The sequence below is a fragment of the Monodelphis domestica genome, chromosome 1 (assembly GCF_027887165.1).
Source record: "Monodelphis domestica isolate mMonDom1 chromosome 1, mMonDom1.pri, whole genome shotgun sequence".
Classification (NCBI taxonomy): Eukaryota; Metazoa; Chordata; class Mammalia; order Didelphimorphia; family Didelphidae; genus Monodelphis; species Monodelphis domestica.
The window spans coordinates 201,920,297-201,944,225 of NC_077227.1; the positions used below are offsets into that span (position 1 = coordinate 201,920,297).

General features: G+C 36.3%; 1 protein-coding gene across 3 annotated transcripts in view; it reads left to right on the top strand.

The window, feature by feature from the left end:
* Positions 1–23,929, top strand: part of EIF2AK4 (eukaryotic translation initiation factor 2 alpha kinase 4) — a 130,968-nt gene that overhangs the window by 24,380 nt on the left and 82,659 nt on the right. For 2 of the 3 annotated variants that reach the window (XM_007480028.3, XM_007480029.3), the window contains exons 3-5: positions 7,527–7,629; positions 14,843–15,016; positions 22,007–22,087. In XM_007480028.3, the coding sequence (XP_007480090.2) occupies positions 7,527–7,629; positions 14,843–15,016; positions 22,007–22,087 (358 nt within the window). Of the gene's footprint in view, positions 1–7,526; positions 7,630–14,842; positions 15,017–22,006; positions 22,088–23,929 lie in introns of those variants that run through there. The other variant, XM_056810255.1, reaches the window with a different exon arrangement.

Here is a 23,929-nt window from a genome sequence, read left to right on the forward strand (position 1 = left end):
TTCCTCTTGCTTTGTTCAACATTAGAACCAGGCCTAGGACTGACCTGCACATATCACCTTTTGAAATGCTGTATGGTCAGCCTCTTTGGCATGGTAGGACAGTAAAGCCACCTTACTTGTCCATGTTAAGAGGGGAATGTGTTCTTCATGAATACTTAAAACAGATACAACGTAGGATTGAAGAACTAAGGAAACTGGGTTTGCTTGTGCAAAGAATACCACTAGATTTTTCTTTTTTTTTTTTTGCACAAGATTTTACACAAGATAAAACCAGGTGATAAGGTCTATGTCAAGAACTTTAATAGAGAATCTCCTACAGAACCTAGATGGGTCGGACCAACAACGGTCGTGATGACAACCCCAACGTCTATAAAGGTTGATTAAAGAGATCCATGGTCCATGCTTCACATGTGAAATTACATCACACCCATAATATTGAGTAGCCCTAGGAAAATAACTGATAAGCAAATGCAGTCCCTACCGGAAACACAAGAAAGCACACGAGTACTTGCCACCAGAATACAGTAGAGAGAGCCCTGCACAAGTTAAAATAATGAAAGGATAGCACCCATGAAGATCTACAGCCAATAACACAGTAATATGAAAGGAAAACCTTGCATTTGAAAGAGTAGCAGCCCACAAAGAAACAAAGCCTCAATGTAAAATATAAAAGTCTCTGCCTGACATAGTAACAAAACAAAAAGAACTATCTCCAAGAACTACATACAATAACCATTGTTATTACTACATGCAGTAGTACATGTTAAACTACATGCAGTAACCATATGATAAACCTCCTTGATGGAAAAAAAAATTGAAAACTATACTCTTACCTCCATGCATGAAGAAATCACATGTTATCTTACTTGCACACACATAAAATTAATAAATTCTGGCACTCAAGAAGATTCCATCTCACTTCCATGCAAAAGTAACTTTTCACTCTTACTTGCACACATACGTAAAAAACTAACTTGCACACATGTCGTGGCTTGTTCGTGTGTTCCCGGGTTCCTGATTATTGCAGTGGATCCTGATTTAAGGAACACAAGTCTTCAATCAAGTAACAGAAGACAGAAGAGTAAAGTGTTGACCAGAGAGGATGGAAGAGATTTTCAACAAGCAAGATGACTGGACATGGAAGGACTTTGGAACTTTGTTTTTTGGAACTCTGGATCGTGAGGATGTGTAAGGATTCATCGTACACATTCACATATATATTTATATGCACATCCTACATAGCAAAGTAACAGAATTCATGGAATGAAGTATACAACATACATGACAACAAGACACACTGATGAGAAAGTTCTGTGGGAAATTCAAACAAAGTTTTTCTTTTCTGCACGAGTTTGCACAGAAATATACAAGGATGTACATATGTAAATTTATATGGACACATAATTACTAAATTAACTAATATGCTAAGTTTTTAGAGTAAGTTCATTAATAGTCTAACTACTAACAATAGAGATAGCTTAGTGAATGAGCTTAAGGCTTAAGGCAGTAGAGACATAGAAGTCTGTAGTATAGAAGTTAGATTGTATCATAATTGTAGTTTAGCATTTGTTAGTGATAGGTAATTTTCTTAGTGAATTTATAGACATTAGGAATTAGAATATTTGCATATTCTTAATGTTATTGACATTGTTGAGATGATTTGGACATTGTTACTTGTTTTGTTATGGAAAACTATGTTCATGTAATTGCCCTACCTAAACCATTTTCCTTTGACCCATTCTTAGCTTAGTATTTAGATAGATAGAATAGCTAAAATGAGTTTAGGATTTTGTTATTGGGGGAGGAGGGGAATGAGTATATTTCAGATAGCAAAGTGTTAAGATGAAATTATTAAGGTAACTATCATGGAAAAATGCAAGTTGCATTTTTTTTCTAATAAAAGGGGGGATTGTGGTAGAAGCATGGAGAGAGAGAGAACTTGTAAACCAAGATGCAAGAAACTGGGCACCTAACCTGCCTGTCTATCAAAAAGGAGTTTCCAAAATGGAATGTTCCCAGGAGTTGGCAGTTGAGCTGACCAGGGGGAGGGGACTTGACTTGGAGTCACTCTCGCTAGAGGTTGGAAGCTGACTGAAAGACCCTTGTGGAGCTGACTTGGTTTTGGAGTTCTCTGACCAAGGGAGAAACCTCAGTTCTTTCTGAGATTTTTGACTGATCAAGAGTTGGAGGAAAACCAGGCTGAAGGAGAGATTTTGAACTTTGTTTTTCTCTGGGGTTGAAGCTGAGAAAGGAGACAAGCCTGGCTGAAGGAAAGATTTTGGACTTTGTTTTCTCTCTTGAGAAGTTGTTTCAGACTGAAGGACCCTTGGGGGGGGGGGGGCTTCAGAAATTAATCTGAGAGACCTTGCTGATTTTGTGAGGAAGAAGAAAGAAGATTTAAAAGCTGTTGTCCTCCATCTCTTTAACTGTCTTAGAGTCACAGTTTGTGACTGGACTACCTTCCCAAGCCTTCATAATCCTCATTTTGATTAGGGACATCCTCATCCCTCTCACCTCAGTTTCCCATCCTGTTATTCCAATAAACCCCCTGACTTGAAAAGGAAAATAAAATACCTTTATAGTTCACTCAGGGAGGAGGGAAGAAGCCAAAGGCTTCAAGAAGAATTGGGAGGAGAGGGGTGGCAGGAAGGGTTGGAGGGTTGGAGAGGGTTGGAGAAGGGAGGGAGTGAAAGGGAAAAGGAGATTAAAAAGATATACTGATCCATCAGCCATTAGTAGGGATTAGTAGACAAACCCCAGAGTAAACCCCAGAGCAGTTCCCTTGTGTAGCAGTTCCCCTGTGTACCAGCATCCCTGTGTGGCAGCATCCCTCAGCATTTCTCATTCCTACCTCCATTTTAAGTAAGCAGTTTCAGGTTCCTGTAGCAGCTCTCTAATCACAAGCCAGAGGACAGCAGTCATTATAACAAAAAACAGTTTAATCAGTTTACATTTTTCTATTTCAACTGCCTTAAAGATATCACAGGGGGCACTGGGTGCTGAGTAGCTCAGTGTATTGAGAGCCAGGCCCAGAGATGGGAGGTCCTGGGTTCAAATTTGACACTTCCTACCTATGTGGCCCTGGTTAAATCACTTAACTCCCATTGTCTATCCCTTACTACTCATTCCTTGGAACTAATACACTACATTGATTCTAAGACTGAAGGTAAGGGTTTTTTTTTTTAAATATTAAAAAAAAAAGATATCACAACCTGCATGTTACAGTGGTACCTCAAACTTAACCTGTCCAAAACCAAGCTTATTTTTCCCTTTTCATCTCATCTCTTCATTCAGAATTCAGTATTTCTGTCTATAGTTCCATCATTCCTTCACCTAATCTCCTAGGTTTTGTGAATTTTAGTTTTACTCCACCCTGCTTAGTCTTTAGAATTTTAGCAGCCAGGAATGTATACACCCCCACTTAAGGATTAACTGTAGGGGAGGATAGTCTGTGACCTGCGTGTGCTAGCAAGTGACAAATTGGAGACTACTGACTGACCTCTTGGGCTGACCTACGCCAAGTTTAAGCTACCATTGATACATGTGAGACACAGGAAGTGATGTAAAGAACTGCCTTTATATTTTGCTTCACTTCCTGTGAGGGGGACTTTTGCAGCTTTTGCGACTTTGGTGGCTTTTTGCAGTGGTTCTTTACTTGAAGGACTGGAGCGTGAAGGCCTGAGACTGTTTCCCTTAGTTGACCACATGGTGAGTGTTAAGGCTGAATCCTCTTTCCCTGGCTTTCTGAAGGCACCAGCCTCCAAGGAGGCCCCTCATCTTGGAGAAGGCCTCATGGCTGGAAGCCAAGCTAGATTTAATCTTCTTGGAAGGCCCCATAGCTAAGGCCTCTGAACTCCCCCTGGCTAAAGCCAGGCCGGAGCAGATTTTCTACCCTTTTCCCTCTTTCTCCCTCATTCTTAATTTCTTCCTTCTATTGTAAATAAACCACCATAAAATTCTATTCTGACTTGAGTATTTCATTGGGATTTAGAATTTAAATCCCTGGTGACCACTAAATAATATATTCAGTCTCAACACTAAAATTTACCCGTAACAGTTTAAAACCTTGATATTAGCTTCAAATCTTTTTTCCCCATACTTCTTATATCCACTTAATATCATATTCCATCAATTTTACCTCTACAACATCTCTTTTACCATAGAATCATAGGACATAGATCTAGTCCTGAAAGGGACCTCAGAAGCCATCTAGTCCAATCCTGTCATTTTTCAAGTGGGGAAACTGAGACTTGGGAATTTTAAGCAATTTATCCAAGGTTATATGAATACTATCAGAAGCATTTGAACTCAGGTTTTCTAACTCAAGCCAATACTTTTTCCCTCTACCATATAGCTTCCCCTATACTACTATATTACTTACTCTTTGTTCTCACTGTTACCACCTTGGTTTGGGTCTTCAGTACTACCAATATGAACTTGTGCTATTTATTCTCTCTGCAGGTTTTTATGCCTCTACTCTTCCTTCCCTCCTCTCCAATCCATTCTTCATACTATTATCAGGATAATTTTCCTTATGCATCTCTGGTCCTCTCATTCCCTTGCTCAGAATTCTTGAGTAACTCCCTATTGCCAGTGGGATCAAGTTTATATTTTTTACTTGACATTCAAGGTTCTCCACTATCTGGCCATATCAGCCTTAGTTCATATTGTTTCTTTCTCTGCATTCTAAACTCCAACCAGACTTACCTACCCTCTGCCACTGGTGCCTTGTGAGTACAGCCTGTGGCCTTCCGTTGGGGCAAAGCTCTGGAAAAGCCTAAACTCTCTCCAGCAAAGCTGTGGAGAGAGTAGCCCCCAGTAGTGAGAATAGACCCCAATAAAATCAAAGCCATAGCTCAGCTAAAGTTTAGCACGCATCTTACCTTTTCACCTTTTCACCCTGAGGCATGTGGCCTGAAGCTTAAACCCCTCCCTGTAACCAGTGTACCTACAAAATCTCTGATGTGTGACCTTTTTCCTTGAAAATCCAAACTAGGCAGTTATACGTTGATTTATGAACCGTAGAAATTATTGTGTAGACTTGATGAGGTAAATGAGATCACATTGTCAAGCATTTACCTTCATTGTGTATGTGGAAACTTGTGCAAAATCCCCAGCTTGATTCCCCCCCCCCATATTAAAGTAGATGTCACCTTCAATAACGTGTTTTTGGTTGCTACCAGCACCTCAATCCCTCTTGACAGCCAATTGTGTCTGGGTCATTTTCCTTGCCGCCTTTTGGGGACCCTAAGTGATTTTGTCAAGCTGGCCCTTGCTAGACTTGACAGTGCCTCAGTTCAAATTGGTGTACTTGAAATGCACTTTTCTCACTTCACCTCTGAAACGCCTACCCATTATAAAAAACCAAACTCAAATGTCAACTCCTTGATCCTCCCATCAGTAATAAACTTTTCTCCACAAGTCCCACATAGCACTTTTGTTTTAGAATTTCTAAATTAGAATGAACAAAATTGATTGCTATAGTTATCTCACTTTTTGTCTTATTCTCCCTATTAGATTGTTAGTTCCATAAGCACAGGGACTATACTGTATCTAAATATATCCTCCAGCACCAGTATCTGGTTAACATTTAATGTGTTGTTGTTGTTTTTTTTGTGGAATGAGTGAAAGATTGAATACAGATTCAAGTTGCAAGGAGTTGGAGAAGCACAACCACAAACTCACAAAGCGGAACAGAGTAGGCTCTTTCCCCTTAAACCTGCTTCTTTTAGCTCACAGATTCTCTGCAAAGAATAGAGTGGGCACTTCAGTGCCTTGTGGCATCCGATAATTCCTCCTCCTGTAGTTGGCCCTAATTTATAGGTTAAACCACATGTATTCATTCCACTTTCCTGCAGGATTCTGATAATATGATATTAATCATTGTATGAACTGAAGTTGTCTTGTGAGGAAAACCCCCTCTGCTTAAAAAAAATTTTTATCCTTATTTTATTCCAAGAATAAATTTACACATAAGTTTTCTAAAGTTATATGATTCATGTTATCTCTCTCCCCTCTCTACCACCCCCCTCCCAGAGCTGACAAGCAATTCCACAGGGTTATACATTGTGAAAAAGGAATTCTTTAATTTCTTTAATTTAATGAGGGACTTGGAGGTCCTCTTACCATAGAGATGTGTAGGGATTAACCAGCCCACAGTAACAGGAAGTAGGAACTGGGGAGCCCCCTGCTGAGGGAGTGGCAATGGCAGGCTCTCAGTTGTTGATAGTTAGGAGAGTCAGTTACTGACAGTTGGTGGGTCAGATGTGGAGAGTTAAGGCTGGGAGTTGCAGGGAAGTTGGCTGCTAGATGTGAGTTGGTCCTTGGGGGTTGGTTGCTGGTAGTGTGGTTGGTATTTAGTTGCGGGAATATAAAGGCGGGCCTGAGCTTACTGAGAGGGCTTTTGGCTTTAACCTTTAGAAGTCTTTTTGCCTCTGGAATATCTAGAGAGCAGGAGGTCTGTCTCGTCTGCAAGGATCTACTGTCAGTTGGCTACTGACAGTTTGGGCTGCTATAGAAAACTGATTGAAGGAATGAGTGAGTGGTGGCTATCCATTATTTTAAGGAGATAGGTAGTTAGTGAATCATTTATAGATAGTGTAGGTTATATTGGGCCTGGTGTTTGCCAGGCAAGAAGAAGCTGTTCTCAGAAGACAGTTAGAGGTAGTATTAGGAATTTTAGGTATATTTATAGAGTATAAGATTAGTCATCTCTCTTTCCTCTTTTCTATCTTTCTATCTATACTTCTTTTTTAAATTAAACAAAGTTTTTTTTAATTAAACTGCTTTCACTTTGTTTCTCATTAAAACTTAAATTATTAAAAGCTGCTCTCTTATTTTGTCAGAATCCCCACATTACAACACAAAACATATTTCCATATTATTCATTTCTGTAAGAGAGTAATCTTATAAAACCAAAACCCCAAATCATATGCTCAAACAAATGATAAATCATATGCTTTCATCTGCATTTCTACTCCAACAGTTCTTTCTCTGGAAGCATTCTTTGCCATAAGTCCCTTAGAATTGTCCTGGATCATTGTATTGCTATTAGTAGCAAAGTCTTATCACATTTAATCATCCCATTATATTTCAGTTAATGTGTATAACATTTTCCTGGTTCTGATTATTTCACTCTGTATCATCAGTTCACGTAGGTCTTTCCAGTTCTTTCTGATATCATCCTGTTCATCATTCCTTATAGTACAGTAGTATTCCATCACCATCATATACCATAATTTGTTTAACCATTCCCCAGTTGAGGGACATCCCTTTGGTTTCTAACTCTTTGCTACCACAAAAAGTGCAGCTATAAATATTTTTGTACAAACAGGTCTTTTCCCATTTCTCCTCTGCTTTTTTTAAAAAATCATTATTAACTATATGCTAGAGATCATTCAGATTTATGTGATAATAGTAAATGGAGCACAGTAAAGTTTTTATGGAACTTAAAGAGTATGTATTATTAACCTAGTGACATTGATATAGTAAATACTGAATTCTAAAATAACCTTTTTGTTTTCCAGTGTCCCAGAAATAGAACTAAAGAATGCAAAAGGTTTGTCAAATGAAAGTGTCAATTCATTAAAGGCCAATCTGGAAAAATTAGCCAAAGAACATTGTGGAGAGGTAAGATTTAAAATGTTTTTTAAAAAACTGTTAAAATGAATGCCATTGAAAAACTCAAAGCTGTGGCTTCATATAGCATTTGGTAGGACTTAACTTATACTTAAGTTTTTCCTTAGTTCCTTAGTTCCATATTTTTGTCTGAAATGTTTAGCTTCAAATATCCCATGGCAGGACTGTAAAGTGAAATCATTAGTATTTGTTATGTAAATTTGACCAGTTGATCTTAGAGATGTTATCTACTAAATGGAACTTTTATTTTTATTTTATTAAGGACTTTTTCAGCCAGTGAATGATACAACAATTAGTGTAATGAGAGCACTGATGACATCTTTGAGTGTTCACTTTTAGCAAACTGGAAATATTGTCATCAACTTCTTATCTTGCCACAACAAAATCTTAGCTATAATTTCAACACTAAAAAATCTTGATTTTTCAGAATTTTCTTGATTTGTTTTGGGGAGCTCTTCACTTCACAAAAGTATTTGCTTCCAGGTCTGATTAGCCGTGGACCCATCTTCCCACTAACTTAGTCTCAGCCTGAAGAAAGAGAAGCACAAAAGAAGCACAAAACAACCTCAGAGGGTTGAACAGAGGCTCTTCCCCTTGAACCTACTACTTTTAGCTTGCAGATCTGCAAGAAATAGAGAGGGCACTTTAATGCCTGGTGACACTTGGTGCTTTTTCTGCCTGAAGCTGATTCTGATTTACAGGTTAAACCACATATATTCATTTTGTTTAGGCCCTAACCTAACTGCAAATCTTTTTCTGCTTCAAAACTGGTGCTTCTTGCCCTTCTCACCAAATATGTGCCTTTAATTGTAAGACTGTACAAGAGAAATAGTAGATGGGTTGAGTCAAACATTGCTGATTTGTCTCAGATGTGCTGTGATCTCTACCCATTTCTCTAGGGTTTAGATTGATGAGTCAAGATCACACCTCTTCCAACAGACCAATATTTACTGAAAGCCTTGTAATTTTACAATATAATGCATACATTATAATAATCATATTTATCTTCCACCAACAGTGAGGGTGTGGGGTTTTCCTTAATGGACTTCCCTGACCAGCAGGGTCCCACAAGGGAAGGGGCTCACCTTTGTGATGGGACCCGAGGAGAGGTAGGAACCCAGAACCAGGGTGGAAATGAAAGACACCGACAAATCAGTGATTGGATAGGGCAGGCAACCCCTATGATTTTCCTTAAGGCGGAAAATGAGGATAATGGAACACAAGGTGGTTGAGGAGATTAAGACAGAGAATGCAGGCCGAGATGGTCACAGCCTCGGGGAAGGAAAGGACTTGGAGGAGAAAGAGAGAGAGAAGCGGTAATCCTATCTAGGTAAAGAACCTTCCTAAAAAGAGAAAATTCCAGGGGTTGCCTTGCTTTTATTGATGAGGAGGCAGAGGGATGCCTCTAATCACGTAGACAATCATGATTGGGTGGTACAGTGGAGGGAACACCTTTTGGGCGTGTAGGACATAACCGCGCTTTCCCGGGCAAGTCTCCGAACATGTTAATGGGCTTGTGTTGGGCAATAGGTCCCGTGATCAGGTCAAGGTTACCTTCACAAACCTTATCGGTAAAGCCTCATGCTTGGAGACACAGTAATAATACAGTCATCTATATTTCATAGATGTGAATATGCTTGGGATGCTACAGAGGGAAAGGTTATTTCATAGCAAGTGCCCTTCTCAGTTACTCATAGTACATTCCAATATCACTTCTCTGCCTGAACAGTATAATACAAAGTAAGAGTAGGCAGGCTAGGTTTTAGTGGCTTGCAAGTTTAATAGGCATCAACAGTGTGATATAACAGCTGAGGAAGTGATTGTTATATTAGATTGCTTTAAAACCGTATAGGTTCCAAGATTAGGATGGTAGAGAGTTGCCGTTTCCTTTCCCCAAAAAACCCCTCTGAAAAATTCTGTTCTGTTCTGGGTTGCCACATTTTAGGGACAGGGAAAGAGGTATGTCAGAATATGTCTGGAGTACATCAATAAGGATGGTGAAGAACTTTAAGTTCAGGGCATAAGGGGAGCATTTGAAGGGTTTGGGGATGTTTAGCTTAAAGAAGAGAAGATTTTATGGGAGATATTATAGCTGTTTTCATATGGAAAAGAATTCTTGCGGGTTCTGCTTTAGGGAAACAGTGTGGAAAGAACACTTAACCTGAAATCAGACCCCTGTTCCGACAGGTGTTTACTCCCTCTGTGGCCTCAGGCAAGTGAATGTCTTTGCTTCAGTATCCTCATGTATAAAATGAAGAGGTTGGAATCAGTGGTCTCTGAGGACACTTCCAGTTCTAAATCCATGATTCTGTGTTTGACCACCTCGGGCAGGAGTAGCATTGCTAGCATTAGTAAGTTAAAATTGTAAAGAGGCATATCGGCTTAATATAGGAAAGGAAAAACTTGTTAATAATTAGAAATATCCAAAAGTAAAGTAACCTACCTCAAAAGATATATTCTTTATCATTAAAGATCTTCAAATTGTATGACATATTGTCAGCTATATAGAAAATTCTTGTTCAAGTATAGGTTGGACTAAATGGCCTCTGAGGTTCTTTCCAACAATGAGATTTTGTGATCCTTTACCTGAGAGAAACCCAGTATTAACTTCCTTAGCATTTCTATGAACATAGAAGTCCATGTATTTAAAGTTCTGAAAATGTGTCATGACCACAATACTAGGGAGGGTAAAACTAAAACCCCTGTGGTTTTTGGATCCATGGTAAACAAGGAGTTTAAGAATTTCTTTTCTTCAGTTCTTTCTAGTTAATAGAGACTCCTTTCTTTCCCTTTTAAACTTTTACCCTGGAGTGTCTTATTTATTATACGCTTCATAAAGAAAGAGAAATAACTATTAGCTAATAAGCAAGCACTAAATTGAAAAACCTTGAGGCCTCAAAGTTTCATTTATTAAGGGCAACTTTAATAAGTCAACTAAAGGATCAATAAAATGACAAAACTTAATTCATATGTTATAACATAATCAGAAGTAAATCTCTAAGGTCTATTCTAATGGTAGTCCTACAAATTCAAGTTGTATTTGAATGTTACAGGGGCAAATCAGGTAAATGATACATTACTCTAGAGTCTAGAGCATTCCTAAAGAGGAAGTGAAATCAAAATAAATTATTCCATTGGCTTTTTCTAGTTAGTCAGGACTCTTGCATCAAACTAGAAAATTCAGTTTTAGGAATCCCTCTAGATCCTTGGATTCATATTCATTTTTCAAATATTAGCTATTGTCATTACTGATCTTCCATTGAAGCTGTTTCATATGCATTAGGCCTTTAACTTGAAGGTATATTCTTTTTTTTAAGAAAGAAGAGATTAATAAGTACTTAAAATTTATTAACATTTTATTGTAGCTTCTAAATATATAATCAGAATGAAATGAAAATATATTGAAGAGGGAACAGCTTTGAAAAGAAAATGAGTAGTGGTCAAAAGCATTCTAAATCAAGAACAAATATTCAAGGATTTATCTAGAGGAGCTCTTGAGTGCATTTCCTTAAATACAAGGACATTCTGTCTTTTTTCTAGTGCAACAAGATGATAAATTAGCTTGCTTAGGCAGAAAAGAACAGACATTTATGGGCCCTTTTGTTGTGTACGTATTTGGTTATTATATATCCTCCTATTTGTTACCAATTCTGATTGTTCTCATTTTTGTTGGTCTCTTTTTTGGGGGGTGGAAAGGATCTGAATTAATGAACATTTAAAAAACAAACACACACCCAGAAACACATAATTTTAGAGCAGAGAAGCACCTTAGCTGTCATTGAGTTCAAGCTATGCTTTACAGATGATGAAACTAAAGTACAGAAGTGAGATGACTTCTCCAAGGTATGCAATTATGTAATAACAGGACCAGGAATAGAACCATACAGTTACTCTAATTTGTCTATACCCAATCCCCATGTTGACCAAAAAGGCATTTGTTTGGGGTAAATAATGTTCAAGAGAAGAATCTGAATTGCAAACTTCTATTTCCTTGTAGAATAATTTGCCATTGAGTCCTTGACTTTATGAAGAATGTTCAGGGGAAATTATTTTTTTAATGAATTCTTTATACTAACTTTATATTTACATGTTAATGAGAATGTTCTTAATACTAAGCCTGATACCTTCATCCAATAAAAACCAGAAAAATAAAGATGTTCAAGTCTGGAATGCTTTTGGTTGTGAGTAATTAGAACAAGTTTGCTTTAAAAGTGTCTGATGGGGGGCAGCTGGGTAGCTCAGTGGATTGAGAGCCAAGCCTACAGATGGGAGGTCCTAGGTTCAAATCTGACCTCAGCCACTTCCCAGCTGGGTGACCCTGGGCAAGTCACTTGACCCCCATTGCCTAGCTCTTACCACTCTTCTGCCTTGGAACCAATAAGACAGAAGGTAAGGGTTTTTAAAAAATGACTTATTTTTTAAAATATGTTTTGACTGAATAGAATACACATCCTTTGAGAAATGCATTAAGCAGCAAATACATTGAGCTATATACAGTCTACATTTTTATCAATATAGCTTGAATTTTTTTCTATCACAGATTACAGAGATAGAAATCTATTTTTTGAAATATGGTGCACTTTTATGAGTTAGGTACAGAACTGAGTTGAAAAAGGAGGCAGAAGAAAGTATTTGTTTCAAAGAAGCTTAAGGTTTTCCCAGAAATAATGATTTCAGAGGACCAGGACACTCCCATATCTATTGATCCTGTCAATTTGGCTTACTCAGCAGGTGCACTGTGTATTTTGTTGATTAAAGAAGAGATTTTTTTTAAACCAGATAGAAGAGACCTTAGAGATTAATCCCCTCATTTTATAAATGAGAAAATGGACTCAGAGAGGTTAAATAATTTGCCTATGGTCAGATCACATACACAATAAATGCTATGCTGGGATTCCAATTCAGGTCATCTGACTCCCAAAGTCAATCCTTTTTCTGCTGCATCATACTCCCTCCCAGATACCATAGTAGAAGTTTGTGGGAAAGCATTTATAAATGGCATCATGATCTCATCGAGCCTTGTGGTTTCAGGAGAAAATCCTTGAGAATAGTGTACATGGAATTGTTGTTCTTCACCTCTCATCTTCCCCTCCAGATAATCAGTTGTGTGTTTGGGTTTGGGGGGTGGAGTGCAGATTGGGTAGGTTAGACTAATTGTTTCACTGGAGTAAGGAACCCCAAATGTGCAACTCTTATCATTTTTTAGAGAGTTGCCCCAGGACACTGAGCAGCTCAATGACTTGTGCATAGTTACACATCTAACCTGTAAAAGGCAGGAATTTAATCCAGGTCTTGTGCTACATTATCTCTTTTGTGGACTGGAATAAATCTAGATGATTAATTAGACTAGTCTCACTTGTTCACAGTGACTGAATCATCATTTACATATGTACTTAACATACTTAACACATCCTACAACATACTTAACACTACTAGCAGGTAGAGTAGGTTACGGTGAAGTCCTATATTTCTAAACAGACACTGGCTGAGAGTTAGATTCAGTCACTAAATTATACCTTCTTTTTTAAAAAAAAAAGTAACAATAAAGTCTCTATCGAATAATGAAAGCCTATGTAATTAGTATGTGAATACAAAATTTTGAATATGAGATACTCAAACAAAGTCTGACTTAATTGAAAGTCTTAAGACTGTTTATTTAACATTGTCCTTTTCCATGTTTTAAAACCTTTAAAAATGTTTAAAGAAAGGTTTCCTCTTTTCTTTGCTCTCATGTTGACCTCACAATCAGTTCCAGCTTATTTCTCGGTTCCAGATTCCTTCTCTTTAGGAAATCATCATCTCTCTTGGATTGGATAGAAAGTCATCCTCTTGCTTCTTTAACATTGCTTTGTTCTTGTAACTTTTGAATATTCATCAATACTACCTCTAAGTATATATATTTTTAAAAAGACTTTGAGGAAAAAACATTCTCTCTCCTGAATACCCCCAACATAACTGACTTCCTTGTATCTCACAATGGAAGAAAATGAAAATAAATGCCCACTACTAGCTCTTCTGGTTTCTGGAATTTTGTATATGACCTATTCATAGCCCAGCCTTGTATGTTACTCAGAGGGTTTTAAAATAGAGAGAGACCATGGTCAAAGTGTTTTGTTTCAGCAGAAAGAAAGAGAAAGAAACCCAACAAAAGATTCTTCCATATCAATGAAAAGCTGTATTCTCATCATTCTTTTTCTCTTCCACAAAGGCTACCTGAATGTTTCACAATTCTGCTAACTCATCAGCTCAAGTAAGATGTACAGGCACCTGGTGTGCAGCACATTGGCTTACTAGTCACTCCAAAGCAGCAAGGATGCTTTTTCTTTAAGTCTATGAAGACCCCATCAGCACTGAAAATGAAATCCTTTTGAAATATCTGATCCGCCTTCCTATTGGCCTCATTCCCAGTAGACAGAGTGAGGTCTTTGTGTGCTAGCCTACACCTACAGAATATTTTCAGTATCCTAGGTCAGCTAGTAAAACAGATGACCATTCTGCTGTTAACAGCATTTATTTTCTGCAAAGGAGTTATCGATACACTTAGAAGATGTAGACCTCTTCAGGTTATTAAAAGAAAAGAAAAAGGAGAAATCTTAAGACCACTGTGCACAATAACAACGTTATATTAAAAAAAAAAGACAAAATTCAGGTCAAATCCAGTGGACAGTGTCAATTCCAAATAACTTATGCTAAAGCACACTTTCTACTAACAGACTAAAAAAATGCAGTCAGTGATATGATCAGCGGCAATCACTAAGGTCATATAAGAGTTTGCCTTTTTTTTTATTTTGGAGGGCAATCGTGATGTTTCTTGGGAACTAACTAGTATTTCAAAACAACATGTTCTAATTTTGGGAAACCTTTTTTAAAAAAAAATCTTTGCTTTAATTTTACTGTGTAGAAAATATCAATAAAATAAATATGCCTGGAAAGTAAAAGTGAAGCAATTTATTATATGCTGGTAGTAATTTGTCTTAATAGCAATAGCTTTTAAAATGATGTTTTCCTCATATGATTTGCTTCTTGCTTAATATGTTAGAATCATAGTTCAGAAAGTATCTTATCAAAATGGTATCAGGTAAGCAGTCATTTGATTGTCCATTGTGTTTTACTTTTTTGCTGTGATTATTATTGTTTACCATTATGTTTAATGCTCTTCAGACCACTGCTTTGAATTAAGTTTCATTTTGGTTCATATTTGTAGGTGATGATATTTGAACTGGCAGACCATGTACAATCATTCCTCAGTGAACATAACAAACCACCTTCTAAGTCTTTTCATGAAGAAATGCTAAAAAATCAGCAAAAGCTTCAAGAAAGACAGGCCCAAGAAGAGCAGCAACGACTATTAGAAGCAAAGCAAAAAGAGGAGCAGGTGGTAAGAGAGGTTCTGTTTCATATGTTTTCTGCAATGATGGAAAATGGTAGGGTTATGCGTCTGTAGTTTTTCTCATTCTTCTTATAATTAGGTTTCTCAGAGTCAGATATAACATGACTGGATTCCCTGACATTAATGGGAAAAATTAGCTTAGCATGTTCTTTCCGCGTCCTTCCACTACTCCCAACTCCTTGGTACTTTCTGGCTCAACTATAGCACATCTCCTAGACTTGCCGTAGTTTTTCTGTTATGGCCAGTTTCATAGGAATCTACTGCTGACCATCATTATACCTGAGACAGAAATTTCCCATTCTCACAATAGCCACAGAATGTCTATAGTGAGGTTAAGCTGACCCAGGAGAAGAGGATCCTAGCAGAAGCTTCTCCTTTGGGAAATGACCTGGCCTAGTAGTTCTTCAAAACAGCCAAGTAATTAGGGAGGTGCATGAAGAGTAAGCGTGTGAATTATTTTCACTTCTCCCTGAGCCTCTAGAATAGTCTTTATTAACTCATTTTAAAACATCAGCAAATGCACAAATAAGTATGGTATTTTAAGGACACCTCTGAAAATCAATTTATCACTTTAATAACATGATAATCCTTTGTGGGATAAGTGTTTCTTTTGCCTCTTAGACTGACTGACTGCTTAAGGGTCTTGAGCTTTTCTCAAGGGTGTAGAGAAAAGTTCTGATATAAAGAAAAACTTCTTTAGTCAGCTCCAATACCTTCTGAAACAGGAGCATTTGGAGGATCTTGGTGTCTATCAATACGAAATCCTTATTCCATATAAACTCAATGGAGCTTATCCTTCATGACAGCAGCAGAGATAAATTTCTCTGTTTTATGCTTCACTTGATATCAAGAGGAGATCTTTGAGCAAAATTATATTTCTGGCTCTAAGATCTTAACATATGCCTGAATGAGAGACTTCTTGTTGGAGGAGAATCTGTAGGGCTGCATTTTGTTCCAAGTTAAATTCTTTCTCCTAAAATAATTGTAAGCTATAAAAAAAACTATAAACTATACATAAAATAAATAAATATAAACCTAAAAATAGTATTTGATATTTTCTATCTTGTCCAATCATTTAGTAAACTAAAAAGGTGTAGTCTGCTGTATAAAATAATTTGTGACGATGCGCCAGTTGTTTCTGTAGTTGTCAACAGAATTACATTCATTATGTATGAGCTCAACATGAAATTATTCTCAATGATTTTATAGAAATGAGATCGGTATATGTTAGTAATTAGGAATATCCTCTTGACTGTCCTTTTTGGTAATAATGTACTACATGATTTTTCTCCTTCTATTTGATATCTTCCTTCTTTGAAGAACATTGAAAATTAATCCCTAGCGGCAGCTTAGTTAGCACAGTGGTTTGCACACCAGGCCTACAGTTGGGAGGACCTGGCAGCAAATCTGGCCTCAAGCGCTTCCTAACAGTGTGACCCTGGACAAATCACTTTACCCATCTGCCTAGCTCTTACCCTTCTTAGAACTGTTACTACGACAGAAAGCAAAGGTTAAAAAAATAATCCTTTGGTGCCTTCAAAATTCTGTTACTTTCAACACACACAACTATCTTCTATCTTTACTTGGTCTAGCTCAACGATGTTTCTCAGAATTATTCTGTCTTATTTCTCCTAACTTACATGGCACTTCAGGGACTGAGGTGAGAGACCAAAAGTGTGTGATTATAGTTTCACTGACATAGATGATGAAAAATAGGTCTTTATAAAAACATTATCAGTTTTGTTTCATTTTTATCCATCTATTGGGGGTTTTAATCTAGTTATATCTCTAAACTTTCCACAGAGACATTTTTCTCTCCTATTCTTACTATTTTATGAGCTGTGAGCACCCACGGTCTAATACTATCCCCCTTAATATTTCATAAATGAGTTTTTCATTCTAAACATATTGCTGTTGGCTTCTGTCTCTCTACTTTATAAGAAGTTGAGATGTTGGCTGGCTGAGGAAGTCTCTACGTTCCTTTGGCCTGATTGTAATAATTATTTCCTGTCAGTTAGACCTCTGAACAATATAGTAATAGTCAGCAATGCCTTTTCCTTTATCCATTTTTTAACATTAATGTTTTATCTGAGTTGATCAGATAATAGTTGTTGCCTACATTGTCTTCCTCATCCTTTCTTTTAATTTAGTGTTGATTTTGATGTTTGTTCAAACTAATTATGGTATAACTACATAGAAATGTCTAATTCAGAATTTACTTCTGCATAATGGGGTATTTTCTGTCAAGGCTTTATTCCACATTATATTGAGAAAATAGAGGCCATTCACTGAGAGCTCCTTCACTCCTAATCTTCATCTCAAAGCATCCCCCATTATCTCCTTCTTTTCTCCAATTTTTAATGAAGTTATAGCCTTTCTTAACCAGGCCAGTTCCCCAAGTGCATCCTTGATCTCATCCCTTCCTTTCTCTGCCAACTTGGTTTGGAGGAAACTCATATTTTCATGGACTTCCCCTATCTTATTCCTCATCTTCTAATTCAAATGCTGACTCCTGAACTGAATTTATCTTTTGGCTTATTTTCATCATAAGGACTACAACCCAGAATAACCAGGGATTACATGAAATGTTACTTCTTGCCCCTGAATACCTTAAATACATAACCACTCAAACAAGATCAGCCTAACAACCCTCAGGGAAAAATCAAATGGAGCAAAAATACCTTTTGTCCAGACTATGGGATATGCCTAGTTAGGCAGTCCTTTAAGTACCTTCAGTTCATCCAACTTGAACAGACATTGCAGATGAATAAAGAGATAAGCAAAGAACTGAATAAGTTGAAAGCAGTTGGTTGGATTGCTCTTGAGATGTTCTGCTGGGCTTATAATGATCTCAGGTTACTTCTTGTCACAGAAATCTATCCTTTTAACACCACTGCAAGTCGTAGAACATTACTATCTCCAAAGACTCAAAACTACAGATGACCTAAAAAGTAAGATATATGTCCATAGGTCACAGTTTATTTACAAATGACTTCTGTTGGGGGGAGGGGACAAAAGATATCCTCAAGGAAATGGCTTATTAGAAAAGGAGTTGGGTTAAAACAGTTAAACTCAGAATAATGAAGAAGCACTTAACTATTTTGAAAAATATATTTTTTCTCATAGCCTCCTGTTATTTTATAAATATTAATTTTTAATCTAGGATTTTAAAAATTATTTTATAAGTTTTTCAGTCAACTTTGTTTGTACTTCTTATTGTTTATCCTTTATCTTAGTAATGTTTGTTTATTGAGGCCCATCCAATACATAATCATTGCCTCTCACCTATTTAGCTATGCATACTACTGCCTATCATTTAAATTAAAAAAAAATTTTTTTTACAATTACATTTAAAAATGTTAATAGTCATTTTTTAAAGTTTCAAATTCCAAATTCTCTCCCTCTCTCCTTCTTATTCTTCATTGAGAAGTCAAACAATTTGATATAAGTTATACATGTACAGTCTAGTAAGGCATATTTCCATATTGGTCATATTGTTAAAGGAAACAAAGAAATAATAAAATACCCACCAAAACCCAAGAAAAATAAAGTTTAAAAAAGTTTGCTTTGACCTCCATTCAGATTCCATCAATTCTTTCTTTGGAGATGGATAGCATTTTTTGTCGTTAAGTCCTTTGGAATTATCTTAATTTGTTGTACTGCTGAGAATAGCTGTCTTTCACAGTTGTTAAAATATTAGTTACTTTATACAGTTTTCTCCTGGCTCTGCTCACTTTACTTCATATCAATTCATATAAGTCTTCCCAGGATTTTCTGAAACCATCTTGCTTTGTCATTTCTTATACCACAATTACAGTCCATCATAATCACATACTACAATTTGCTCATCCATTCCCCAGTTGATGAGCATGTCTTCATTTCCAGGATTTTTTCACATATATCCTTTTCCCTTTTTAAAAAATCTCTTTGAATATAAACCTAGTAGTGCTATTTCTGAGTTAAAGGGTGTACATAATTTTGTAGTCTTTTGGGCATAGTTCCAAATAGATTTCCAGAATGATTGATTCCACCAACAGTGCATTGGGTTCCCAATTTTTCCACATCCCTTTCCATATTTGTCATTTTTCTTTTCTGACATATTAAACAATCTGATAGGTGTGAGGTGATACCTCAGTTATTTTAATTTGTATTTCTCTCATCAATAGTTATTTAGAGATTTTTTTTCATATTACCAAAGATAACCTTGATTTCTTCTTCTGAAAACTGCCTATTCACATCCTTTCACCATTTATCAATTAGAAAATGACTCATGTTTTTTTTTTTTTGTAAATTTGATCCAGTTCTCTATGTATTTGAGAAATGAGGCTTTGGTGGAGAAACTTGTAAAATTTTTTCCCCTTGAGTTTCCTGCTTTCCTATCATTAGTCTTCTCTTTAATTTAATGTAATCAAAAGTATCAGTTTTATTTCCCATGATCCTCTCTCCTGTTTGGTTATGGATTCTTCCCGTATCCATAGATATGATGGGTAAAATTTTCTGTGATCCTCTAAATTACTTATATTACCTTCTAGCCTTAAATCATATATGTATTTGATCTTATCTTGCAATGTGGTGAGATGTTTGTTTATACCTTGTTTCTTGCAAACTGGTTTCCATTTTCCCCAGTAGTTTTTTACAAAAAACTTGGATTGTTAGGTTTATCAAACACTAGATTGCCTTGGTCACTTACTATTATATATGTTGTGTTTATTATATGTATATTCTGCTGATCCAGTACTTCAATTCTTAGACAGTACCAGGTTGTTTTCATGATTACTACTTTGTAGTACAGTTTGAAATCTGGTAAGACTGCCTTCCTTTACATTTTTTTTCAGGTTACCAGACTATTTTGATTTTTTTTTTAATTCTTTCCTTTAATCTTAGGTGAAAAACTCATAGGAATTCAAAAATAAAAACTTTTACTTCACTGACTCCCACATCCCCAGCTATGTTTTTCCCTCCCAAATAATGGAAGAGAGAAGAGGACAGATAGTAGCAGGCATTTCATGTAGGAAAGGGAGGAAGTAGGGTTTATGCCAAGCAAGATGATGAGCTCTTTCCACGTGTCAGCCACCACTCCTGCCCTCCCAGCCACTCCCCCCTATCTGCTGAAAAGAAGGTAAAGGAAGAGATAGCACCAGGGCTCCAGTAGATGCAAGACAACTGCCTTCACTGAGAATGTGCCCCCCACACCTACCAGAATATGCTCTGGATAGAACAGGCAGCACTCAGAATCTCCTCAGATAACAGGAACCCCACCAGCACACCCCACAATTTGAGATCTGGTATAACCAGACCACCTTCCTTCCAAGTTTTTTTAATAATTCCCCCAATATTCTTGACCTTTTTTTTTCTTGATGAATTCTGTTATTATTTTTTTTAGCTCTTTTAGCAATTTGATTAGTATGGCACTGAATAAGAAAATTAATTTAGGTAGAATTGTCATTTATACTTCATTGGCTCAGCCCACCTATGAACACTTAATATTTTTCCAATTGTTTAGATCTGACTTTGTGTAAAAAGTGTTTATAATTGTATATAGTCCCTGAGTTTGTCTTGGCAGCTAGACTCCCCAATGTTTTATATTGTCTATGTTTATTTTAAATGGAATTTCTCTTTCTATCTCTTACTGCTGTGCATTGTTGATAATTTGTAGAAATTCTAAAATTTATGAATAAATCTATAAATAGAAATTATATTGTTAAATTTATTTGTGGTTGAGACTTGAATATATTTAATTGGTGGTTGCCAGGGATTTAATTTCTAAATCCCAAATTAATTACTAAAGTAAATGGAATTTATGATAGTTTGTTTACAATAGAGGGTAGATATTAAGGAAGAGAGAAAAGGGAAGAGAGAGAGAAAGGCGGGGTCACTAAATCAGTCTTACACTCACCAATGATGGCCATCTAAATGAAAAGAATTCTGGGTGTCAGTCTTCCAGTCGCTCCCCAAGGGTCTGTCTTCCAGTCTCTCCTCCAAGTCAGAGCCTCCATCCAACTGAAAACTCAAATTGAATATATCTCCATCTGGCATTTCGTCCTCTTTAAAGAGTCTTTTTCTCTTGTGTCACCTCCTCTAAATTTCATGTCTACCAATCACAGCAGAAATTTTTCTCCAGAGCTGCCCACTCTTTAGTTCTCACCTTCTTTGGTTAGATTATATCTTTTTGTTTTACTTAACACCTTTTTTTGGTAAGTTCATCTTTTGTAGTTACTTAACACCTTTTTGTGGTTAAAATGGGTAGATATACTTAAAATATTGAGATATCACCTTTTTGTAGATCAAAATCTAAAAATAGATTGTGGATTACAATTCTAGCTTCACTATAAAGGAAGAGCTAAGTACCTTCATTGTTACAATTAGGAGATTACAATTTTATCTTTACAATAAAGGAAGAGCTAAATATCTTCATTGTTATAATCAGGAGATAGCTAAATCCAATCTTTCATTATTCCAACTAGTTTTTAGTTGATTCTCTTGTATTCTTCAAGTATATCATCACACCATCCACAAAGCGATAGTTTTGTTTCTTTATTGCCTATTTTAATTCTTTCAATTCTTTTTATTCTTATTGCTGCTATTGCTAGCATTTCTAGCAAATAATGAATAATAGTGATAATGATACCCCTTATTTAAAGAAGGTTCTATGCCTTATTTTGTAGATGATTGTACTTTTTTGGCAGTGATAAATGCTGTCTGGTAGAGTCTGGCAGTGAATTGATCTGTCACAGCAGTTCCTAAATATTTGAGCAATAAAATGGTTAGTGTTCATGATTTGCTTCCTCTCTGATAAGTTTAGTAGCTCTCTGTAAGTGAGCTATAAAGACCAAGAAAATAGATCTACTAACAGCAATTAAGGTTTAGGTCTTCTCAGGAGATGACTTGAATTATTAAACTGTTCAAAAAATGTTTTTTTCTTGTTTCTTAAATTTCATTTATCTTGATGAGACTTGATATCAGTATGATTTATTTCAGCAACGTGAAATCCTTCATGAAATTCAGAGAAGAAAGGAAGAGAAAAGAGAAGAGAAGAAAAGGAAAGAAATGGCAAAACAGGTACTAAAAGTTATCTTTTCTATTAATTCCTGAGACAGAATAATAGATTTAAATTAAGATTTGCCATTAATAGAAGTTTCCATCTTATTTTTATTTATCCCAGGTGATATCAGTGACATTATATATAATTTTAAAAAGGAAATCAAACATGATCTCTTCCAACTCTAGACCTCTGATTTATGTGAGAATTGAAAGGTTCTTCAGAGGCCCTCTACCCCAGTACTAAAATACTAAGATAGTATCTTATCAAGAATTACTTCTATAGGATCTCTCATAAATAGTCTTCTAGCCTTTGCTTGTTGAAGACTTTTAGCAAGAGAATACCCACTGCCTTTCTCTCTCTTCATTCCACTTTTGCTTAGTCCTAACTGATAGATTGAAAACTGGTAAGTTTTTCTTTTTGTCAAACCCAAATCTGCATCTCTGCAATTCCCTTCTGCCCCCTCATCACTCAGAGGTCTGCCCTCTGGGGCCAAGGGGAACAAGTTTCTAATTTCTCTTTCCCATGATAGTCCTTCAAATACTTAAAGACAGCTATCTTGCCCCTATTAGTCTTCTCTTTTCCAGGTTAAACATCTCTAGTGCCTTTGATTGATTCTTATATAGTCTCACCTACCAAAAAAATATTTTTGGTTTTTCAGAAGGCCAGTATGGAGTAGTGGGAAGAAATGGTAGATTTAGAGCCAAGTCCTGGATATAGAGCAGACTATCCCAATCTGCTGCCTACTACCTGTGTAACACGTGGCAAATCATTTTACTTCTTTGGACTTTAGTTTTCTCACTAGTAAAAATAAGAGGTTTGTCTCAGGCTCTAAAGCCTCTAAAACTCTTAACTTTATTTGAAAACAGTAATAAGATTCAGAGTTTTATGATCTATAAGTTAAGCATGTTTGGGAGATCTGGAGAAAATATAGTTATTTTGTACACTACTATGAAAGAATACTTTGAGGGGACAATAGCCATAAACTTAAATAGTTAAATAACAAAATAGTTATTTGTATAATATACCACATTATATGTATATATGTATATATGTACATATATAATATACAATAACTATAAATGTAGTTAATTTATATATTGAGGTGAGCATTGTCCTAAAAGGAAGAGAGAACCTAGGCTCTACTTCTCAATCCCTTTGTGACTCTGGTATGTTATTTAACTACTATTCTGTTTTATTTTTCTCATATCCAAATTCAGATAATGCCAAACTTTACTATTTAATAGGGATATTGTGAAGATCATATGGAATAATATATCCAAAAATGTTCTATATTAATATATTTTATGTCCATCAACAGTTATATTGTAACAATTAAAATTTAGGGGAGACTGAGGCAGGTAGAAATTAGTTTCTCTCTGCAAGGAGTATTATATTTTATTAGAGGTTTATTGAAGATTAAGGATTAAAGAAAATACAGGATAAGAAACACGTGGTGCTTAGGCCACAGAGGCCTAGTCAAGACCTCACCTACATTATGGAAAGACCAAAACGGAAGTCCAAGAGCGAGAGCTCAAAAGCCTTTGCAATCAGCTTAAGTACCCTCTCGATCTTTCCCACCTCAGAATTCCGTGAGATTACAAAGCATTTTGGGGAAGTGGAGCAAAGACTTGTGGGGATTGAAGTCCAGAGTTCAAATCTCAATTTTACATTTCTCCGTTTGATCCTCTGGGAAGAAGTCCTTCCCCAAAGGATCATAAAAACATAATCAATTTAAAGATTACAATAATTTGAGGATAAGAAAAAAAAAACAATAATTGCTGAACGCATTGACAAAAAGCCAGTTAGGGGGCAGTCCCCTTTGGCATGAAAGTATACATACAAATAAATGTTCAATCAAC